The 20,549-nt window shown below is 51.5% G+C and overlaps 1 protein-coding gene across 7 annotated transcripts in view; it reads left to right on the forward strand.

The window, feature by feature from the left end:
* Slc38a10 (solute carrier family 38 member 10) overlaps window positions 1–20,549 on the forward strand; it is a 41,040-nt gene that overhangs the window by 2,197 nt on the left and 18,294 nt on the right. For 6 of the 7 annotated variants that reach the window (XM_078041451.1, XM_078041452.1, XM_078041453.1 and 3 more), the window contains exons 2-10: window positions 1,635–1,752; window positions 5,915–5,960; window positions 7,013–7,106; window positions 8,789–8,932; window positions 10,219–10,343; window positions 13,113–13,215; window positions 14,084–14,266; window positions 16,915–17,026; window positions 17,871–17,977. In XM_078041451.1, coding sequence (XP_077897577.1) covers window positions 1,635–1,752; window positions 5,915–5,960; window positions 7,013–7,106; window positions 8,789–8,932; window positions 10,219–10,343; window positions 13,113–13,215; window positions 14,084–14,266; window positions 16,915–17,026; window positions 17,871–17,977 — 1,032 coding nt within the window. Of the gene's footprint in view, window positions 1–1,634; window positions 1,753–5,914; window positions 5,961–7,012; window positions 7,107–8,788; window positions 8,933–10,218; window positions 10,344–13,112; window positions 13,216–14,083; window positions 14,267–16,914; window positions 17,027–17,870; window positions 17,978–20,549 lie in introns of those variants that run through there. The other variant, XM_040268353.2, reaches the window with a different exon arrangement.

The following is a 20,549-nucleotide window of genomic DNA, read 5'->3' on the forward strand; positions in this document are numbered from 1 at the left end:
CCCAGGGCCTTGCACATACTGGGCAAGTGCTCTACCACTGAGTCCCAGCTCTTGATTTTTAAAATTTTGACACAGTGTCTCATTAAGTTGCCCAAGATGGCCTGGGACTTGCCATCTTTCTGTCTCCCCTGAGTAGCTGGGATTACAGGCATGTGCCACCATGCCTGGTTCATTTGTGTTTTTAAAATAGATAGACTTATATATTTTTTTTTAGGGGGGGGAGGAGAGAAAGAATTTTAATATTTATTTTTTTCAGTTTTCGGCGGACACAACATCTTTGTTTGTATGTGGTGCTGAGGATCGAACCCGGGCCGCATGCATGCCAGGCGAGCGCACTACCTCTTGAGCCACATCCCCAGTCCCGACTTATATTTTTTTATATTTATTTTTTAGTTTTAGGAGACACAATATTTTTATGTGGTGCTGAGGATCGAACCCTAGTGCCTCAGCATGCTAGGCAAGCACTCTACTTCTGAGCCAGAACCCCAGCCCCTAGATTTATATATATATATATTTATATATATATATATATATATTTTAATTTTTTTAAATCGATGATGGACCTTTATTTTAATCATTTATCTGTATGCGGTGCTGAGAATCGAACCAAGTGCCACATATGCGAGGCAAGCACTCTACCACTGAGCCAGAACCCCAGCTGGGATTTACATTTTTAAGTAATTTTAGGTTTATGACCAACTGAGTGGGAAGTACAGGGAGTTCCTGTAGGCCTGACCCCTTAACGCCTTGTCCCACATAGAGGTGCTGATGTTTTAAGAGTCCATTATTAAGGGATAGTTTACATGCAGTGAAACTTACCTATTTTAGGGTGTGATTCCTTGGGTTTTGATGTTTGTGTACTGTCATGTAGCCACACAACCAAGTTCCATCACCTCACAAAGTGACCTCTGTCCCTCTGCTGTCCACAATCTCCCATCCTCAACCCCTGTGACCTGCACAACTTGCTCAGGTTGTACCTTTCTTAAATGTCCTATAAATGTCACCACAGTCCATTTCCTTTGGGTCTAGCTTCTTTGCGTTGGCATGGTGCATGCAGGATACATTCATGTCAAAAGGGGTACAGTGGTTCCTTTTTTACTGCTGAATAATGTTCCTTTGCATGGATGGACCACAATTTCTTTATTATTGAAGGTCACCCAGGTAACTTTCCAGTTTTGGGATTATGGTTACACCTGCTGTAAAGATATAGGTTTGTTCAAGGACATGTTTTCATTTCTCTGGGGGAGTTACCTAGGAGTTTAGTTGCAGAGTCACATGGGAAGTGTCTGTTTAACTTATAAGAAAGTCACACATGTCATCTCTAATCTCTCAGAAGGTGTTTACCACTTATAGTTGTTGATCCAAGTAGCTAACACGTGGTGAATGTGACGTGTGTGCAGAGAATTGGGGAACCAGCTAGCTGTTGGCAATACCTAGCTGTCCGGTAGGACTTGAGGAAGGGGAAGATTCACATGCAGAATTCCCCTGCTTCAGGGCAACATCCCTCTCAGTAAGAGGAGACTGTGGTGGAGCCTCCCTGTGGGCAGAGAGTGCTGTGTGAACCCTGATGCTGTGTGTGAGGTGGAGGTGCTGGGGAGGATCTGCTTTGTGATGTCTCTGTCTCCACTCTCCAGTGTGGCATTGTCCTGGGTGCCCTGCTCTTGGTCTTCTGCTCCTGGATGACGCATCAGTCATGCATGTTCTTGGTGAAGTCTGCCAGCCTGAGCAAACGGAGAACCTACGCCGGCCTGGGTGAGTACTGGCTCTTGGAGTAGTTGGTTCAACACAGGGGCTGGGTTGAAGTCACTGGCTGGCCTTCTCTGTGCTTAAGCCCTTTCTCAAGAAGCATGACATTCTACCTCTGGGGCTGTGGGGTCTTATTCCTTTGATTTGGTTGTTTTTCTTCCATTTTGTTTCTTAAATTAATTATTATTGTTGCTATTTTTTGCTGTACTGGAGATTGAACCCAGGGGTGCTCTACCACTGGGCTCTATCTTTAGCTCTTTATTTTTTATTCTGAGACAGTCTTGCTTAGTTGTTCAGGTTGGCCTTGAACCTGTGATTCCCCTTGCCTTAGCCTCCTTACCGTGGGGATAAAAGGTGTACTCCACTATGCCCAGCTCTACTTTATTCTTAATGAGTTTCTTGGACAGCAGTGTTCTTTCTTATTTTAAAATTTAATGCAATTTAAAATAAAAGTGTTAATAGAATCACCTGCTTCGTATTGAAGTGATAGGGAAAGGTTGAGGTGTCAGGTCTCCCCTAGTGCTCTTCTGCACCCCCACTCTGAGCAGGTGATGTATGTACCCTCCTCTCCAAGTCTGGTAGGGATAGCTATGCTCACCCTCTTTAGGGCTGCCTGGCTGTGTCACTCCCCTTACCCAGAAGCCTTCCTTGGAGCTGTCGAAAGGGATTCTCCTGAACTCCCCACCTGGAAGTCTATGGAGGATCTTGTTCTGAGCTTTGGCTGTATCTGGGATTAGACGGACAAAGACGATAGGCTTTGTCTGTCTCCTGGTTCCCTTGCTGCGGTTTTGTTTCCTGTTTTCCTGTAGTTTTTTCTTCCTTTAATGTGACTTTAGTCAGAAGGAGTGAAGGCTATGCTCTCCATTTCAGTTTGGACTCTTAATACTTTGGCTTTGAGGGCACTGCCCTCACTTTCCTGTCTGCTTGCCTAGTCTGGTGTATTCAGCCAGGGTAGTGTGTGTTCTGTTCTCTCCAGGTCTCCCTGCCTGCCTTGGCTCCCTCCTCTCAGCTCTGGGGGCACAGGGAGGAGACCCGTGAGAGGAAACGGTGCAGAGTTACAGGGCTGAAGAAAGTAGACCCCTCTGGACATGCACAGTGAACTTGGGCACAGCCTCTTGTTTCCTCCCAGCCTGCCTTGCACTGGCACTGGGACACTAGTATTTGTTTCTGACTCCAGAACCCAGGGACCCCTTCCTTCTCTTCTGCTCTTGAGGATAGTGGCACTCAGTCTTTCGTTGTCATTGAGTATGTATGAGTTATTGGTGAAACTTGACCCATACTGAGAGGGCCTAACTGCTAGGGATGAAGTATGTCCCTTCCTGGTCTGCACACCTGTGACTGGTGTGATGCTTGTCCCCACTGAGGTCTTCCTCTGCATTTTATAGCAGAGACTGCAGCTCAGTACTCATACTGTATCCTGAAAGAAGTTGTGGGGCCCTCGGCTGGGAAGGTCATGGCTTTTGATAACTGGCTGGCTGATTATTCTTCGAAAGTTCCTGAGAAGTCAAACTGGTTTGACAAGATGTGAAAGATTGAAAGAAAATTGAGCAGTGCTGTGTGCTGGCCACCTGGGCTCCAGCCTTAACCACGTGGGCGACTGCTGCCCAGCTCGTCCTACTGCATGTGGACACCCTCCTTCAAGCCTCGATTCATTTCGGAAAATATACAGGCATCAGAATCAATTGTTTAGATGCCATGACTCCCATGAAACTTTCCGAGCCCTGGACGTTGCCCTGAGTTATGGCCAAATCCTGGCACGGGTGGTCTGGGCTGGAAGCTGCTTCTGCTGCAGCAGGGACCTCTGAGTTCTTGGTTGTGAGCAACCGGTGTTGCTGGTGCCGTGTCACACACATTCCATGGCCTTTGGGCTTCCTGGGCTTGTGCTGTGTGGCTTGGGAAACAGGGCTGTCAAACTGAGCTTTCAGACCCGTTCCACCCTTGGCCTTCTCCTGCTGTGTGCTGCTGGCCCTGTGTCCCATGCAGCAGTTGGATCCCCAATACCATTCCTCCCCTGGTTCCAGGAGGAGCTGTGTTGAAGTCACTGGCTGGCCTTCTCTGCCTTGTATGTGTTGTCCTTTTTTTTATGGGGGTTATTGGGGATTGAGCTCAGGTGCACTCCACCACTGAGCCACACCCCCAGCCCTATGTTGTGTTGTATTTAGAGACAGGTCTCACTGAGTTGCTTAGCCCCTCACTTTTGCTGAAGCTGGCTTTGAGCTCATTATCCTCCTGCCTCAGCCTCCCAAGCCACTGGGATTACAGGTGTGTGTGGCGTGTTGTTCTGTTTTGAACAGCACCCCTTCTTTGCCCCGTGTGTGCCCCCATCTTGCACAGCACCCCCTTCTCTCCCTTGCTGCTGCTGGGTTTTGCAAGCAGGAGAGGGTGGGAATCAGCTCCGCTGGGCAGCCTGTGGTGCTGGGGAGGAAAAGGTGGCCCTGTTTCTCAGGGTCCAATGAAGGCAGGAGACAGGCAAGTGGAAAGCCTGGGTGCTTCCCTGGTGCCAGAGCCAGCTGGCCTCCTTGTCCCCATATGGCCTGCCCTGGATGGAGGAGGGGGCCCATGAGTGTGGGGAAGGGTGTGCCCACCCACACTGAGGTGGTTCTTGGACACCTGCAGACACTGGGGTGTGGGTGAGCCTGGGGGAAAGAAGAGAGAAGAGGGGCGGCTGCAGTGACAGGGCCTGGTTTTGGCATGGCCCTGCTTGGAGTCATGTTCTAGGAGCCAGAAGAGAGCTCTGCCTCTCACTCCTTCTCTGATTTCCTGTGGGCTTTCCACTCTCCCATGTCTGGATGCAGGCATGTTCTGGAACTTTTCTGCAGCAGGGCATTCCAGTGTGAAGCATCCTGTAGACTCAGCTTTCTTTTAAAGAATTGGGGATGGGCAGGTACCATCACTTCCACCTGTGGGACTAGAGATTCTGTGTCCTGCCAGCTGGTGCTTAGGTCTTGATCAGCATTCTGGATTCTGGGTAGGGATCAGGCTCAGGCTTTGGCTTTTGTTAGATGCACTTGAAGGGTGCCAGCTGAGTTTGGAAAAGGCCAGAGTGACCCCTGGAGGCAGAAGCCTTCTCTGCTCTCAGGCTGGGCCTTTCCCAAATAAATTAAAATGACGGGATCATTCATACCCAACAGGCTGCATGTTTCCTGCTTTCAGACCTTGCCAGGGGGCCTCCGACCCCCTGTGAAGGAAATGAGCAGGAAGCTGGGGCTGCTGACATGGATGAAGCCATCCTGTCACATGCACCCGCTTTGGGCTGCTCCTTGGAGACCAGAACTTCCCCTTCCCCTCATCTGACTGGACCATAGGGAAATTGATGATGACCAGATCACCATCAGGGTCCTGGGAGGGACCTTGCCAAGTCAGCAATTTCTCATTTCTAAAATGATTCTGGGGTCAGGAAGAAAGACAGAGGCTCCGTTTGTGGTAGGGTGCCCTGTGCTGTGGCAGTGCCCACTGTTCATCAGTGCAGCATTCTGGCTGTTCACTTGGACACGGGCAAGCCCCAGAACTCTCCTCTCCTCCCTTGGTCCCCAGAGTGACATGCTCATAAGATTGTGTTTCCTTCTGCAAGTCACGATGAAGGGTGAAGACAAAAGCCCTCCCTCCTGTGCTGCAGGCTTGGAGATCGGCCTTCTGGCCAAGGGCTGGACCTGCGGGGTGCCTGCAAGCCCTGGAGACCTTTCCTCTGTGCCCTCTGTATTGGCCCTGTTCTAGGCAGGCCTCCTCATGGTCGCCATATGCTGGGAACCTCTGCTTTGTGGGGACTTTTCTCTCTCTTTTTAAAAAAATATTGTCATGTGGGGCTGGGGTTGTGGCTCAGTGGTAGCGTGCTTGCCTCTCAGGTGCGAGGCCCTGGGTTCGTTCCTTAGCACCCACATAGATAAATAAAATAAAGATATTGTGTTCAACTACAACTAAAAATATATATATTTAAAAACAACAACAACATTGTCATGTGAAAAAACAACCTGCCTTTTGTCTCCCTTGCTTTCTTTTTGTCTCTTGTGGTTTTGTTTATGGAGGGTGGATCCCCAGAATACCTGGGGCCAGAATTTGAAAGTATCCCCCTTAGATCCGTAACACATAAGACCAGTGGGTTTGGGTCACATGGTCTCACTGCCCTGCTGCTTACCGTTGGACTGAGCGCTTTTCTTCTCTTTGGTGCTAGCGTTCCACGCCTATGGGAAGGCCGGGAAGATGCTGGTGGAGACCAGGTAAGCCGTGAAGCTACACCCACCTTCTCTTTCCTTCCTCATTACCTGCAGCTGCAGATGCTGCAGATGTAGGAGGTGAATGGCCTGTTTCACATGTGGATTGGTTTATAACTTAGTCAAAAGTCTAATGTGTCTTATTCTGAAAGTGATTGCTGCAAGGTTGAAAGCCTTACACAAGTCTTACCAAGAAGTCCATAAAGCTGGAAAACTTGGAACCCAGTAGAATAGCTCTCCCTCCACTGTCAATAAGGGTCAGTGCTGTTCCCTCACCTGTAATCCAGCACTGCTGCAGATAGGCGGATTAAACTGAGGCATGTTTTTTTCATTTGGACTAAAATTTTATGAGATGAAACTGTGCTGGGAAATTGCAATTTTATTTGTATGCTTATTTTTTGGTACTGGGAAATTGTACTTTTAGCTTTCTAAATTAGGGAATTGTAAACTTTCGGGACAAGGCCTCCCTTTTTTGGGAGCAGATCATCGTTCTTTTTTTTGATGCTGGGGATTGAACTCAGAGGCACTGACCACTGAGCCACATCCCCAGCCCAATTGTATTTTATTTAGAGACGGGTCTCACTGAGTTGCTTAGTGCCTTGTCGTTGCTCAGGCTGGCTTTGAACTCACGATCCTCTTGTCTCAGCCTCTGAGCTGCTGGGATTACAGGTGTGCGCCACTGTGCCCTGCTAGATCATTGTTCTTTTAACTTGTCTTACGTCATGATGCATTTCTGCACAGCTAAAAGAACTTTGAGACCCTCCTGATGAGAGAAAAATACAGTACCACACAGAGAAGTTCACTGTTTTTCAGTCTTCACTCCAAGTACAAGAGAGTGCACCCCACTCATGCCCAAGTCCTGTGAACTTGGACATTTGAAATTGCACTCTCATCCCACCAGCCTATGCAGTCCTGGGTCAGCACAGCCCAGGGAACAGGGTTCCTGGCCTTCAGTCCTGTCCTCAGGACTTGCAGGCACCTGCTCCCTGCTTCAGTCATGACAAGATGTCCCACTCCTTCAAAATATTGTTTCAAACCCACGGTTTCCTTTGTTGCAGCATGATTGGGCTGATGCTAGGAACATGCATCGCCTTCTATGTGGTGATCGGTGACCTGGGGTCTAACTTCTTCGCTCGGCTGTTTGGGTTTCAGGTAAGGGCATCCTCATTTCTTCTGGTCTGTTGGCCTGCTGGAGGTTGTCTGTGGCACCTCGGTGTCAGATCACTCCCACTAGCCAGCTGAGATCGGTATGCTTGGCTGGGAGATGCTCCCTGGGCCCTGAGTCCACTGATGCTCCCTGAGCTGGAGCTCGAGGCCTTGCTGCGGTAGCCTCTGTGGAGGTGGCGGAGAGGCAGGACCAGCAGCTGCCGTGCTGCCCATGGCTATAGGCATGAGTGGGGAGGATGGGCAGTGGGACATCTCACACCAAGGTACAGCGCAGAGCAGGTGAAGTGGCCAGGCCCTTGTTGGCCACTGTGCTCAGGTATCGGTTAGAGTGGCCACACTGGGAGCTCTGTCTTTACCCTGCTGAGGTGGACGTGAGGGCACTGCTGCCAGGGCTGTTGGACTCATGCTTTGTGCAGTCTGGGGGATTCCGTGTGGCATCCTCCAAGCTTGGTGTTCCTGCCCCTGAGGGTCCCATCTGTGAACTGGGCCCCTCACATACCTCTCTACTTCCCTGATGGCAGCAAAGCTGTAGCCAGAAGCACATGATTTCGCATAAAGGGTCTTTTCTATGGAGAGTTCTTCATGTTTGGATGCCAGTGGGGTAGAAAAGGATTTCAGTTTGCAAAGATTATGGCTGGGGGGAGCAGTCCTCTGCATGAGTGGAATGTGCCAGACTTACACATTGCCAAGAACATTCCAGTGAGTGAGTGTGGCCCTGGTCTGTGCCCTGAGCATGTCTTCCCAGTTGATTTTCTACTTCCCAAGTCTCACCATGGACTCTGTAGACGTAGTTCTGCCTGTAGGACAGAAGGGGACCGTCTTTGTACCACCAGCTGCACCTCAGGTCCAGACGTCTCACTGATCCTGTGGGATGCACAGGAGAGACAGTGGTGGCTGCTGCTGCCTGGCAATGCTTCCCAGCAGGCCAATGTGTGCAGCACCTGTCCATCTCATCCCCCTTAGTGGGTTGTCGAGGTCACTCTGCATGTGTGACACTCCCATGCTGAGAGGCATGGGGCTGTGATAGGTGTGCAGGTGTTTGGAGCTGGGAGAATGTGCTGAGAGATGTTTTCAGAAAGTCTTGGCAGAGCCCCTACCACCCCTGGCTGGCTGCCGGCAGCTCTGAAGCTGGGTAAGCATGTATCAGCTACAGCTAAGTGACATGTCAGGTACTCCAGACCCTTGCAGGTTCTGCTAAAGTAAACAGTCTGCACTTTTGCCATTGATTTTTCTGGATCAGTATTTCAAGAGTCCTAGCCTCCTTGAAGCAAGGTTGGCTTTGAGTTGGCTTTGAGTTGGCTGGAGAAGCAACCTGTGGTAGGTTCTCTGGGTTTCTGCCAGCCTGGGTGCTAGGCTCCCACCACCTTCCTTCCCTGTGTGAAGTAGGGAACAGCTTTTTCTTTTTCTTTTTCTTTCTCTCTGTCTCTCTTTTTTTTTTTTTTTTTTCCAGCTCTGGCTGATCTCATTCTGGGGTGGACTGTATCCCATGGTGTTCAGAAATGTGCACTGAGCCACACTGCCCAGTGACCTTGAGGGTCACTTCTGGAGCCTCACCACCTTCTGCTTTGGATGCTGTTGGTCCCCTAGGCCCCATGGTGTTCCCCATACCCTTGCTAGTGAGTGAGCTCAGGGCTGCAACCCAGGAGACCCTGCTGATTCCTTTCTAGGTGACCGGCACCTTCCGTGTGTTCCTGCTCTTCGTGGTGTCCCTGTGCATTGTGCTCCCGCTCAGCCTACAGAGGAACATGATGGCCTCCATCCAGTCCTTCAGTGCCATGGCTCTCATCTTCTACACTGTCTTCATGTTTGTGGTGAGAGCCTTGTGCCCTGTGGAAGGGCTCAGTCACATGCCCAGACCTGGTTTATCTGCGAGTGCCTCTTGGGGAACCATGGGGAATTGGCTCCAAGCCTGAGAAATGTGTTAGAAAGATCAGAATGTGCATGAAGCCCACAGGTCTCCTGGCCAGTGAGCACTTTCAGCAGGAGTGGCTCTGAGACTGGTGTTCCTTCACCCAGCCTCTGGGGACTCAGGTGTAGCACCTGCATAGTTTCGTTTATTTTCTTTCTTTCTTTTTTTTTTTTTTTTTAATGACGCTGGGGATTGGATCCAGGGCTTTGTGCATGCTGGGTAAATGCTCTCCACTAAGCTACATCCCCGGCTCTATGTCTGCATTTTTTATGGAAAGACCTTTCATGTGGGATTTGTGATCCAGAGCATGGAAATTCAGTTTTTTTGTCCCATGGTGGCAAGTTATTGTTTTTTTTTTTAATATTTATTTATTTATTAGTTATTGGCGGACACAACATCTTTGTATGTGGTGCTGGAGGATCGAACCTGGGCCGCATGCACGCCAGGGCTACCGCTTGAGCGCGCTACCACTTGAGCCACATCCCCAGCCCAAGTTATTGTTTTTTTAAGTGAGCATTTTGGTGGACTAGGCTGGAAGATAAAGTGTAGCACTGACACTGAGGATAGGGAGGCTTCCCTGGGAGAGCCTGCCCTGTGAGTTCCTTGGGACCTGAGCTATTCACAGCAAAATTAGAATGGATTCTTCCTGAGGGAAGAGACCTGGTGTTTTCACAGGCAGCTTGCACTGGAGCAGCTGCAGGTTATTGGCTGGAGCTGCAGTTTTCTGGCATTTCACAGCTCTCTGAGGACTGGTCTAGCAGTCCTTGCCTTTCAGATAGCTGCCCCTCAGTTGGTTGAGCTCTTGAAAGATGCCTGTGCTCAGCATGATCCAGGGCCAGGGAAGGACCTTTCCATATTGAGGAGTCTGTCCTCTGTAATTTGATGGGCACTGGGACTGGGCAGGGTGAGTGAGCAAGGTTGTGCTTCTCTCTGGGCTGAGTGGCCCTTGTAGAAAGTGGCTCAGATGTGAGCAGGGAATGGGAATCCTAGCAGCTGGATGCATTCCTTTGGCAGTGTCCAGCCAACCTGTGGCATGAACCAGAGTGTTCTAGGGCAGGAGGCAGAGAGCCCGGGAAGGCGTGGGGTCCTCCAGCCGCAGAGTGGAATGGGAAGGGCCGCGTGCCTCCTGCCTCAGGAGGTCGGCCAAAGGAGGCTGCTCCTGACCTGTGCCTTGCTCTCTCCTTGCAGATTGTGCTGTCATCCCTCAAGCATGGCCTTTTTGGTGGGCAGTGGCTGCAGCGGGTCAGCTACGTCCGTTGGGAGGGTGTCTTCCGCTGCATCCCCATCTTTGGCATGTCTTTCGCCTGCCAATCGTGAGTACTGCTGGGGTGGGGGGGGGGGAGGGTGCAGACAGCCGTGCCCAGTGCCTGTCTTTGTCAACCACATGGAGCTAAAGAGCACTGTCTTGTTCCAGTGTGACCTGTGAGTTCTGTGTGACCCCGAGAGACTCTTGCTTGGACTGGCTGGCTGGAGCGCCTGCTTTGCCAGATCCTGGGAGAGGAAAGCTGGCTGTGGGTGCGGCAGCAGCACAGCCATCTGATTGCACAGAGTCCTGAGTGTTTTGCCAGAATTTAGCTGCTGTTCTGAGAATGTTGAGAGGAAATTGCCCAAACATTGAGTTCAGGCTGCTGCTGGGACATCTCCGGTCTTGTGTGTGCGCAGGCGGGCAGGCTCACTCTGGCACTTGGGGCTCTGTGAATGCAGATCAGGCTGCTCCGCCATCGCAGCGGCAGTACCTTCTCTACCAGGGTGGCAAGAGCTAGTGATTCATGCCTGGACGGGAGCAGTAACCGGCTGAAAAGAGAGGCGTAAATCCGGTGCGGACGGGAAAAGACCATCAGCGTGCAGGGGGCTGGCAGAGTGGGCCCCCCCATAGCAGCAGTGGGCATGTATTATGCCAATCGTAAACTAATGTGACAGATAAAATTTGCTCACACTGCTGTGTTTACACCCACATACGAGATCCAAATCGTCATTTCCCACTTACCATCTCTCTCTTGGCAGCTCGGTTTCCGCCAGAACGTGCTCCAGCCTTGCTGTTTAATGTCCCCATTATCGTTGGTGACAGAAGTTGCATTCTTGCACTGTGTACCTAGTTACCAGTTGTCCTTTCTGTCTATGTGTTTGGGTTGTTTTAAACCTAAGCCTGTGGTCTGGCCGCTTCAGTGGTGTCCACATAGCAGCCAGTGCACATCTGTTGGGTTTGATTCTCAGGCGAGTTGTGGATTGGGAGGGGGATCACAGGCAGCTACGTGCAGGTTTGTCCTCCTCCCAGAAGGGCCTAGGGCCAAAGACTTGTCCTCTTGAATACTCGAATGTTCGCCAGGTGCAGTGACAGGGTCTCTTCAATCTCAGGAAACTCTGCAGCCAGGAGCCTGTCTCTGTTGGTCTTGTTTTCAGATTCACTGTGTGGTCCTTCTGGCCTCACACAGAGAATGCTGGCTGATGCAGAACTGTCATCCTGTGCCCAGAGAGGTGGCTGTGTTAGCATTGATCATAGGAGGCCTGGGGAGGACAGACTCCCTGGAGACCTGGGTCCCAGTCCCAATAGTGGGGACAGCTGTGATGGAGGCTACTCTGTGAGGTGGGTGGTCTGGGAATACCTTTGGGTGCCAGGAGTGGTGCTCAGAGCCACGCCCTCCAGGGGAGCATGGGAATGTTGTGGAGGGGGCTGGGAGGTCTATGTCTCTGACCTTTCTTCTGTCCAGTCCAGGGGATAGTCCAGGGGTCCCTGGGAATGCAGGTTAGAGGAGAGCCTGTGACTTGGCCTCTCCACCCTGTCCATCCCCAGGTGTCCCTCCTTGTAGCTGCTGCAGCTTCCTTCCAGTAGTTCTCTGAGTGTATTGGGGGTCAGGGGCAAGCATGCATCATGGGTCTCTGGTGCTGATCCCCACAGGCTGGGTTCCTGGTGTGGTCCGGCTCTGGGCAGATGGTGAGCACTGAGAAGCTGGTTACAGGACACAGTCTTCCCCAGAGCTTTGGGGCTGGGGCTTTTGGTATCTCCCTTTGGCTTTCTGCTGGTGCCTGGGCATGTGGCTGCCAGTTCCTGCCTATCCTGACTGCTGTGGTGGCCTGTGTTGAGGTGACCTGAGGGACAGTGTGCTGTGAGCCTGGGTGAACAGCCTCACCGGGCTGGGCCTTCCCACCTGTTTGTTTTCGTCTGCTCTTCGATCTGGCTCGGGTGTTCTTTTTTGTTTTTCTTTCACTTTTAAAAGGCAGTTTTGTTATTTGGCTCAAGTGACCTTGTGCTTATCTACTTAGTAGCTGCTGATTTTCTGCATCCTGACCTCGTGTCCTTTGTGCCTTGAGCCTAGGTTGCCCTAGAGGGCACCACTGGACTCCCTCTTGAGCCTGCGTCAACCCTTGTGCCCTTACTGAGACTGCTCCCAGCATAGCTCCCACCTCCCTGTGGCCCCGTCTCCTCCTTTCTGTCTTGGCTCCCACCCCTCGCAGGCATCCTGTCCCCTGAGCTTTCCTCAGTGCTGCCTCATGTCCTCAGAGTGCAGTTGCAGAACCTGTGTGGGGCTGTCGTCCCCTGCCCAGCAGTGACTGGGTCCCTCCCATCTGCCCAGTAGCACCACACTCCTGGCACCAGGTATGAGACAGGAGCCAGTGTTCTCATCACACAGATAAGAGGCTGCCAGCTGGGCAGTGTGTCTGTGTTGTCCCCTCTCTGCCCATTCCACTCCCACCTGGCCAGAGTGCTGGGGGGGCTACAACTGCCAGGCTTGTTCCATTGGACTCTCCCTTCCCTGAGGTGTGTCTGAGCAGCTGCCTTCATCCTCAGTGCCATGCTCTCCACAGTGGGCATCTTGTATCCCCACGACACAGATGGCCTTGGCTCTGTAGTACTTGTGAGCTATCCATGTGGAACATGTTCTGGGGGCTGGTCTGGGGGCCATCACGGTGCTGCCACTGCTGTGTCGTGAGACCCGCTGGCTTTAGGGTGGTGAGTCCGTGTGTGATGAGTGCCATGTGAAGAGGTACTAGTGGCCAGGCTGCAGAAGAGGTCCTGGGAGCTGGCTGCCAGGGCGGGTGAGGCTGTGCAGAGCCTGCTTTAAGAACCTCTTGTCTCCACACAGCCAGGTCCTGCCTACCTATGACAGCCTGGACGAACCGTCAGTGAAGACCATGAGTTCCATATTTGCCTCCTCTCTCAATGTGGTCACCACCTTCTATGTCATGGTAGGACCCTGTTTGTGCCTCTCCTCTCCTGGGTCGCATCAGGTCTCTAGCCCTCGAGACCCTTCATTTTGCAGAGGTGTCACTCTCCCATTCCATGTCCGGGGGTGCACTGCTCATGTAGCCACCCAAAACAGGTCCTCTTCTCAACCCCGGTCATTACTGGGCTGGTCGTGCTAGGCCCTTCACCCCAGGCTGCGTTGACATCTCCCAGTCTGAGGAACCCAGCACCTCAGCAGCAGAGCTGCCCAGACTGCTCTAGTAGAGGGACTCTGCTTACCCTCTCCCAGAAGGTGGGGTGTGTCCACTAAAGAGAAATGAGGAGGTATCAAATAGTAGGAGAGAATACCTCAAGTCCCAATCTGTAAATGCAGTCACTGTTAGCATTTTGGTAAATTTTTCTTGCAGTCTTATTGCTCCAATTTCTCCAAGTAGGAGAAGGTTGTAGCCTCTTTCTTTTGCTTTTGTGCTTCTAGTGTTGCTCTAGGTAACTAGGGATGGTCCCTGGCAAGCATCGTCCACTCCTGCGTCTACTTCTGTAGAGGACCATGGTTCCCTGGTTGTGTTTTGGACCCAGATTACGAGTGCGTCCTCTGAAGGGTCTGGGAGCACTCTGGTGCCTGCCTTCCACCCAGGCAGCTCCGTTTTCTCCTCCCTGGGACCCTCTTGGGAAGCTGTGTTGGACTCCTCATTTAGCATTTTAAGATGCCCTCTGATTGTCAGAGGGGGACGTTTACAGAGGAGGAGCCAAGTGGCCTTTTTGTCCCTGGCAGGCCCTCTCTTGCACCAGCTTCTTTGGGAAGGGGCGTGAGGGCATTCTGGGAGCAGCCCTTCTCCCCACACTCTGCCATGTTGCTGTTTCCTCTGACAGGTGGGGTTTTTTGGGTACGTCAGCTTCACTGAGGCTACTGCAGGCAACGTATTGATGCACTTCCCCTCCAACCTGGTGACAGAGATGATCCGCGTGGGCTTCGTGATGTCGGTGGCTGTGGGCTTCCCCATGATGATCCTGCCGTGCAGGCAGGCCTTGAACACGCTGCTTTTTGAGCAGCAGGTATGGTTCTTGGGGTGTCCTCCACTGCTTGTGCTCATCCTGCTTTCGTAGGTGGTGGGAGGGGGGCTTTTCCTAGTTAAAAGTAAGCAGGCTTCATTGGAAACAGTGCTGAGCATGTGCTTAACCATTCCAGCCCCTAGGAGGCAATTTTTAAGCCAACTCTGGAAGAAAGAGGACCAAAGACGGGCCTTTGGGGTCAAACCAGGTGTGCCAGAAGCTTAGGTTGGCCTCTGATTTCCCAGCATGGATACTGTCATCAGAATTAGCAGGAATAGAAGCAGCTTTTGTTTCTGAGCAGTCCTGGGGAGGGATGGAGGAACCAGATGACCGCAAGTGTTGACAAAGACTGGAGGCAGGGCTGGGCTTGTGATACTGCTTTTTCACTTTTGGGTGACTTGGGAAATCTTAACAATTAAAAGGTTTCTGCACTGCTGTGTGTGTATTCAAGATAGCTGCCTAGGCCTTTACAAGAAAATTTCTCATACAGGTTTGAAACAGAAAGGCTTTCTTGGTTCCCCACTGCTATTGCGTGTCAAAGACATTCTTAGGATACTTGGGCCCAGGTCATTTGGGCTTGGGCCCCTCTCCAGAGTGTCTACAGGAGCCTTGCACCATCTTGGCTTCCCACCTACTTGTCCAGAGGTGCTTAGCTAAACGGTCTGCACCGAGTGAAAGCTTCTCTGTGGCAGCATATTCTGCCCTAGGTCTTTGGGCCCCACCTGTCTTGTCAGCTGGGACTCCTGGTGGCCAGGGACACAAGGTCACTTAAACTACTATGGCAAGGGGTTGTTTAGTGGTCCCAGAGAATCCAGGGGAGAGTCCAGCAGGCAGACTGGGAAGGGCAGCTGGCACAGGGCTCCCTGCCCGTGAAGGCCAGGGACATGGTTGTGGCAGAGCTGCAGCTCTTGTCTCCTTGTGGACTCTGACATCAGCAATGGCAGAGGCCTAGTCCAGAGACCAAGTGCCCTTCATGTGCTGGCACTCTGGTCTGCCTCTGTTAGCATTCAGGCACCTGTAGCCAAACAAGGCAGAGGTTAGGACTCAGGCTCTTGCAGGGCAAAGGTGAGGCTTGCTCATCTGGCTGTGGAGTCCTCCCTGGCTCACCCCACCCTGCTTCCACCTGTGGGTTGCTGAAGTCCATCTCTCTGATGGAAACATGTATTCTGTATTGCAATAGCATTTGTGCATTTGCATACATTTTATCATTTTTTTTGTAAAGTTAAAAAAAATCAATAGTGGCATGAAAGGCAGTATCAAGGAAGAAAGTTCACCTGCAGCCTTCCCGTACGTAGTACTGAGTAGCTGCTGCCCCACCTCGTGGGTCTGATGACAGAAGCCCAGCACCATCCCTCCAGCTCCTTGTCCCTCTATCTTCTGTGGGTGTGTAGGCAGCTTTTCTCTGAGAATCCTTGGAAACCTCGGCACCTGCACCCTGTGATGGATGGTTCCCAGCCTTTTCCCCTTGACCCCCTTGGGTAACTGGCTTATGAATGTGCACACGGTTCCCCTACTTCCCCTTTTCTTGGAGTATTTCTTAGCGTATTCTTGGTAAATCTGTAGTACTGGGACTCCTGGGCTATAGACCTTAAAACCTTGGACAAATTGTCGCACCAGAGTAGAAATTGTGGCTCTAGCCCTCTTTCAGTTCATCCTGTGTCAGTCTATTCTGAAAATTGGTGCTTTGAAATTCTAGTTCTGAAAGGTTCTGCAGTTGTTTCTAGCCCAGAGATCAGCATGGTTAGCCCTTCCTGTGTGTTAACTCATTGGGTCCTCACCGAAGCTTGATGAGATGTTTCTCTTGGCAGGGGGAACCTGAGGCAGGTGAGTGGCAGAGCCAGGATCTGAACCAGGTAGTCTGGAGCTCCTGGACGTGATTCTAAGGCCAGCTGCCTCTGCCTGTGCCACTCCACCTGGAAAGTGTTCAGTGTTCTGCATGCATGAGGCCGAGTGCAGGGGGCTCTGCCACTTTATACAACGCCCCCTTTTTTTTCTTCTTCTTCCCGGACTTTGAAATTGTTATTTGCTCATTACGGACCATTCAGAGATGACGGTAACTCAGCCAGGTGCATGGGGGCCTCTGCCTGAGCTCTGCAGCCTGCATTTGGGAGATGCCGGCTGCTTCCCTGCGGACCAAGTGTTGTCTGCACTTAGTGTTTGTTTTGATAATCTCTCTTGGCTTTGCTCCGAAAGTGAAAAGGAAAACGGAAGGACTTGACACTATGGTCTCTAGGCCAAATTTTAGTTTTTTTTTTTGTTTGTTTTTTGTTTTTTTTTGTTTTTTTTTTTTTTAAGAGAGAGTGAGAGAGGAGAGAGAGAGAGAGAGAGAGAGAATTTTTAATATTTATTTTTTAGTTCTCGGCGGACACAACATCTTTGTTGGTATGTGGTGCTGAGGATCGAACCCAGGCCGCACGCATGCCAGGCGAGCGCGCTACCGCTTGAGCCACATCCCCAGCCCTAGGCCAAATTTTAGGATGGGTGGTCAGCACCTGGGTGGAGAGCTCTTCAGCCATGCTGCAGGGCTTACCTGCCAGTAGCTCCCTTTGCCCAGCGTGGAGCCTGGTGCGTTTGTCAGAGCCCAGTACAGCATTGCTCCTCAGGAGAGTGAGGAGATCCACCCTTTCAAACCTTTTATTTCCTCCATATAGCAAAAAGACGGGACCTTTGCTGCTGGAGGCTATATGCCGCCTCTCCGGTTTAAGGCACTCACCCTCTCTGTCGTGTTTGGAACCATGGTTGGTGGCATCATGATCCCCAATGGTAGGTAAGGTGGGCGGCCCCTCCTTTCTCTCCACTTCTACTCCATTTTTGACGTTCCACACAAGGTCCAGGTGTCCCTGCCCTGTGTCTTGGCATTCAGCCCAGGCTCCCAGCTCCCATGCCGTCCTCTGGTCTCCTACTAGCCCAGAAACTCCCAGGCTATTTTTTCCCTTGGCCCACAGAGAAGCAGGGGATAGCGTTGGCAGCCGGATGGAGCAGCAAATGTGTGTTGACACCAAGCAGTTCGGCACCTGGGCAGAGACTCAGAGCTGGGACATGGGCCCAGTTTGTGAAGTGCATGGCTGTAAAGCTGCTGCTTCCTTACTGTCACTGTTGACTCCCAACTTGTCAACACAGTACCCAGGGGAAGGTCGGAGGCCCAAAGCAGCACTTTCAGTGTCTAGATGCACCCACTACCTCACAGACATGGTGGGTGGCGCTTGTCACCAGATAGGAACTTGCAGGTGCCCGCCCCAGAAGCCACCTGTTCAGCTTTTTGCTGGGACTCTACCTGGCCAGCACACTTCTGCCCCTGGCTTTTGTTGTGTGCTAGGACTAGTCACTGAGTCACCTGTGAAATTGCCGGCAGTATGACCTAGGCCATGTGGAGTCAACAACTGATTTTGGTAGGAAATTCCAGATGACTGGCCCTTTAGAGACTGGCAGCCAGAGCAGCCTGGTGAATTGAGCCTGGTTTGTGGAGACCTCGGGGCACAGTGGCTGCCTGGCTCCTCACTGACACTTAGCCTTCACCTTAATGCTGCCCACCTGTGCGCCGGCTGGGCGTGCAGTCTCTCCCCACCATGCTCCTTCTGGCTCACCCCTGCTGTTGCATCTGTTCCAGTGGAGACTATCTTGGGTCTCACGGGGGCCACGATGGGGAGCCTCATCTGCTTCATCTGTCCAGCTCTGATCTACAAGAAGGCCCACAAGAACGCCCTCTCCTCCCAGGTGAGTGTGTGGCCAGCCAGGCTGGCTTGGGAGAGGAGGTGGCGGTGCAGAGCCCCTCTCAGTGTTCAGATGGGTTCTGTTGACTGGTTTTGTTTCCTAGCACAAGGGGAACTTGGTCAAGGAGGCAGTTGGGCAGTAGTACAGTCAGGCTGAGCAGCCTCTGTCCTCAGTGTCCATGTGCATCCCATGCTTCCCAGAGTTTACCTTCCTGCCTGAGAGCTGGGGCTTCACTGCTTCTCCCCACTATGTGTTTCCATGTTCTCAAGGCAGCATGCACGTGGGGGTGCTTGTGTGTGCGTGCTCATGCTTTTTCCTCCTGTGGTGCTGGAATCAAACCCGCACACATGCTAGGCAAGTCCACTACAGGACTCTGCACCCAGGCCCCGGTTTTGCTAAAGCCCCTTCCAGGCTGCTTGCACAGCTGTGGTGTGAACCTCAGAGCTGTTGCCAGGAGGAGCTGCTCCCCAGGCTGCCTTCCAGGGACGGTCCATGGCCCAGGCTCCCAGGAGCCTGTCTCCAGCCTTGTGCTGCAGGTCAGCTGTTGTGGGCATTTCAGCCTGTGCAGGAATGTGTCTGTAGGAAGCATCTGGACACGGGATCTCGGGGCCTTTTGCCCGAGTGCTTGATGACCTCTCGCTCCCACCTTTCCACCTTCCTCTTTCTTGGCTTCCCTGGAGTGAATGTGAACATTTTTTATGGTTTGGAAGCTACTGGCTTTTCCTGTGGACTCATGCTTTTTCCCTCTTGATGGGGTCGCTGAGCTCTTCCTGACCCATGTGTATTGGTAGGTATTCAGCTTGACCCACCTTTGCAAAGGGTGCCCAGTCACAGAACCACCTTCCAGGTCAGGTAGAGAACATTCTGGCACCCAAAACTTCCCTCGGGCACCTCTTGACCATCCACCCTCACAGTCCAGAGGTTGCTGCTGTCTTCTGTTGATGTTTTGGAATAATTTTTTTCTGTTTTCAAATTGATAGCCTCATGGTGTGTGTCCCTGGGCGTGGGCCCTGTGCTCAGCCTTCCGTCTGAGCTCACCCCTGGGCCTGCCGAGGAGCTCGCTGCCCGCGGCTGTGTGCTTTCCTTTCTGTGCCATCACCGCTGTCCACTCACTTGGCAGGACAGGAAGCTGCTAGCCTGCTGTGCCAAGTGTTTCTTCCAGTGCCCATGGGTGTGTGGCTTGTTGTACACTTGGGAGGGCGTCCTAGGTGTGGCCTTGGCTCTGCCAAGTGGACTTGTTTTCCACAGTGGCTCCTCCAGTAGCACAGAGAGTCCCCTACACTTCCCATCTCTCTCCCTTTTTGAGAGCTGCCCTTCTGAAGGGTGGGTGTGGGTGTGGAGGTCCCTGCCTGACTGATGACCTCATGTACCTTTCCATGGGCTGTGAGCCACGTGGGTGTTGCCTTTTGTGACTTCCTTTCAAGTCTTGGTTTTTTCTCCTACTGAGTTGTCTTTTTCTTATTGATTTGTAGGAGTTTAAACAGATTCTGGCTTGGGGTTGTGGCTCAGCAGTAGAGTGTTCACCTAGCAGGTGCAAGGCCTTGGGTTTGATCCTCAGCACCACATTAAATAATAATAATAATAATAATAACAACAACAATAACAATGATAATAAATTTAAAAAAACAGGTTCTAGATGTAAATCCTTTTTTAAAAAAAAAAAAACATATTTGGGGCTGGGGTTGTGGCTTAGCAGTAGAGCCCTTGCCTAGCATGTGTGGGGCCCTGGGTTCGATCCTCAGCACCACATAAAAATAAATAATTAAATAAAGAAATTGTGTACCTCTATGACTAAAAATCTTTTGTTGTTGTTGTTGTAGATGGACACAATACTTTTATTTATTTATTTATTTTTTAAAGATAGAGAATTTTTTAATATTTTTTAGTTTTCGGCGGACACACATCTTTGTTTGTATGTGGTGCTGAGGATTGAACCCGGGCCGCACGCATGCCAGGCGAGTGCGCTACCGCTTGAGCCACATCCCCAGCCCCACAATACCTTTATTTTATTTATTTTTTTCGTGCTGAGGCTGGAACCCAGGCCTCACACTTGCAAGGCGAGTGCTCAACCACTCAGCCCCAGCCCCAGCCCCCTGCCTTTTTTTTTTTTTGCTTTTTTTGGTGGTGTTTTTGGTACCAAGGATTGAACTCAGGGGCACTTGACGGCTGAGTCACACTCCAGCCCTATTTTGTATTTAATCTAGAGACAGGATCTCACTGAGTTGTTCAGTGCCTCACTGTTGCTGAAGCTGGCTTTGAACTCATGATCTTCCTGTCTCAGCCTCCCAAGCCACTGGGATTACAGGTGTGGGCCACAGTGCCTGGTGCCTTTTTGCTTTTGTAGGACATCTTTTGTGAACAGAAGTTCTGCATTTTAGGGTGGTCCAGTGTGTGCATCTCTTTTTCCCCTTGGTGCTTTTTGATTCTTGCCTGCCCTACCTACCCCACGGTCCTGAAAACAGCTATGCTCTGGAGGCTCACATCTACACCTGTGCCCCACGGGGATCAGTGGGTGTGGGGCAGGCCGTGTGGCCCTGCCCTTGCCCTGTGTGTGTGGCCCTCAGCCCCCCTCCAG

The sequence above is a fragment of the Ictidomys tridecemlineatus genome, chromosome 3 (assembly GCF_052094955.1).
Source record: "Ictidomys tridecemlineatus isolate mIctTri1 chromosome 3, mIctTri1.hap1, whole genome shotgun sequence".
Taxonomy (NCBI): domain Eukaryota; kingdom Metazoa; phylum Chordata; class Mammalia; order Rodentia; family Sciuridae; genus Ictidomys; species Ictidomys tridecemlineatus.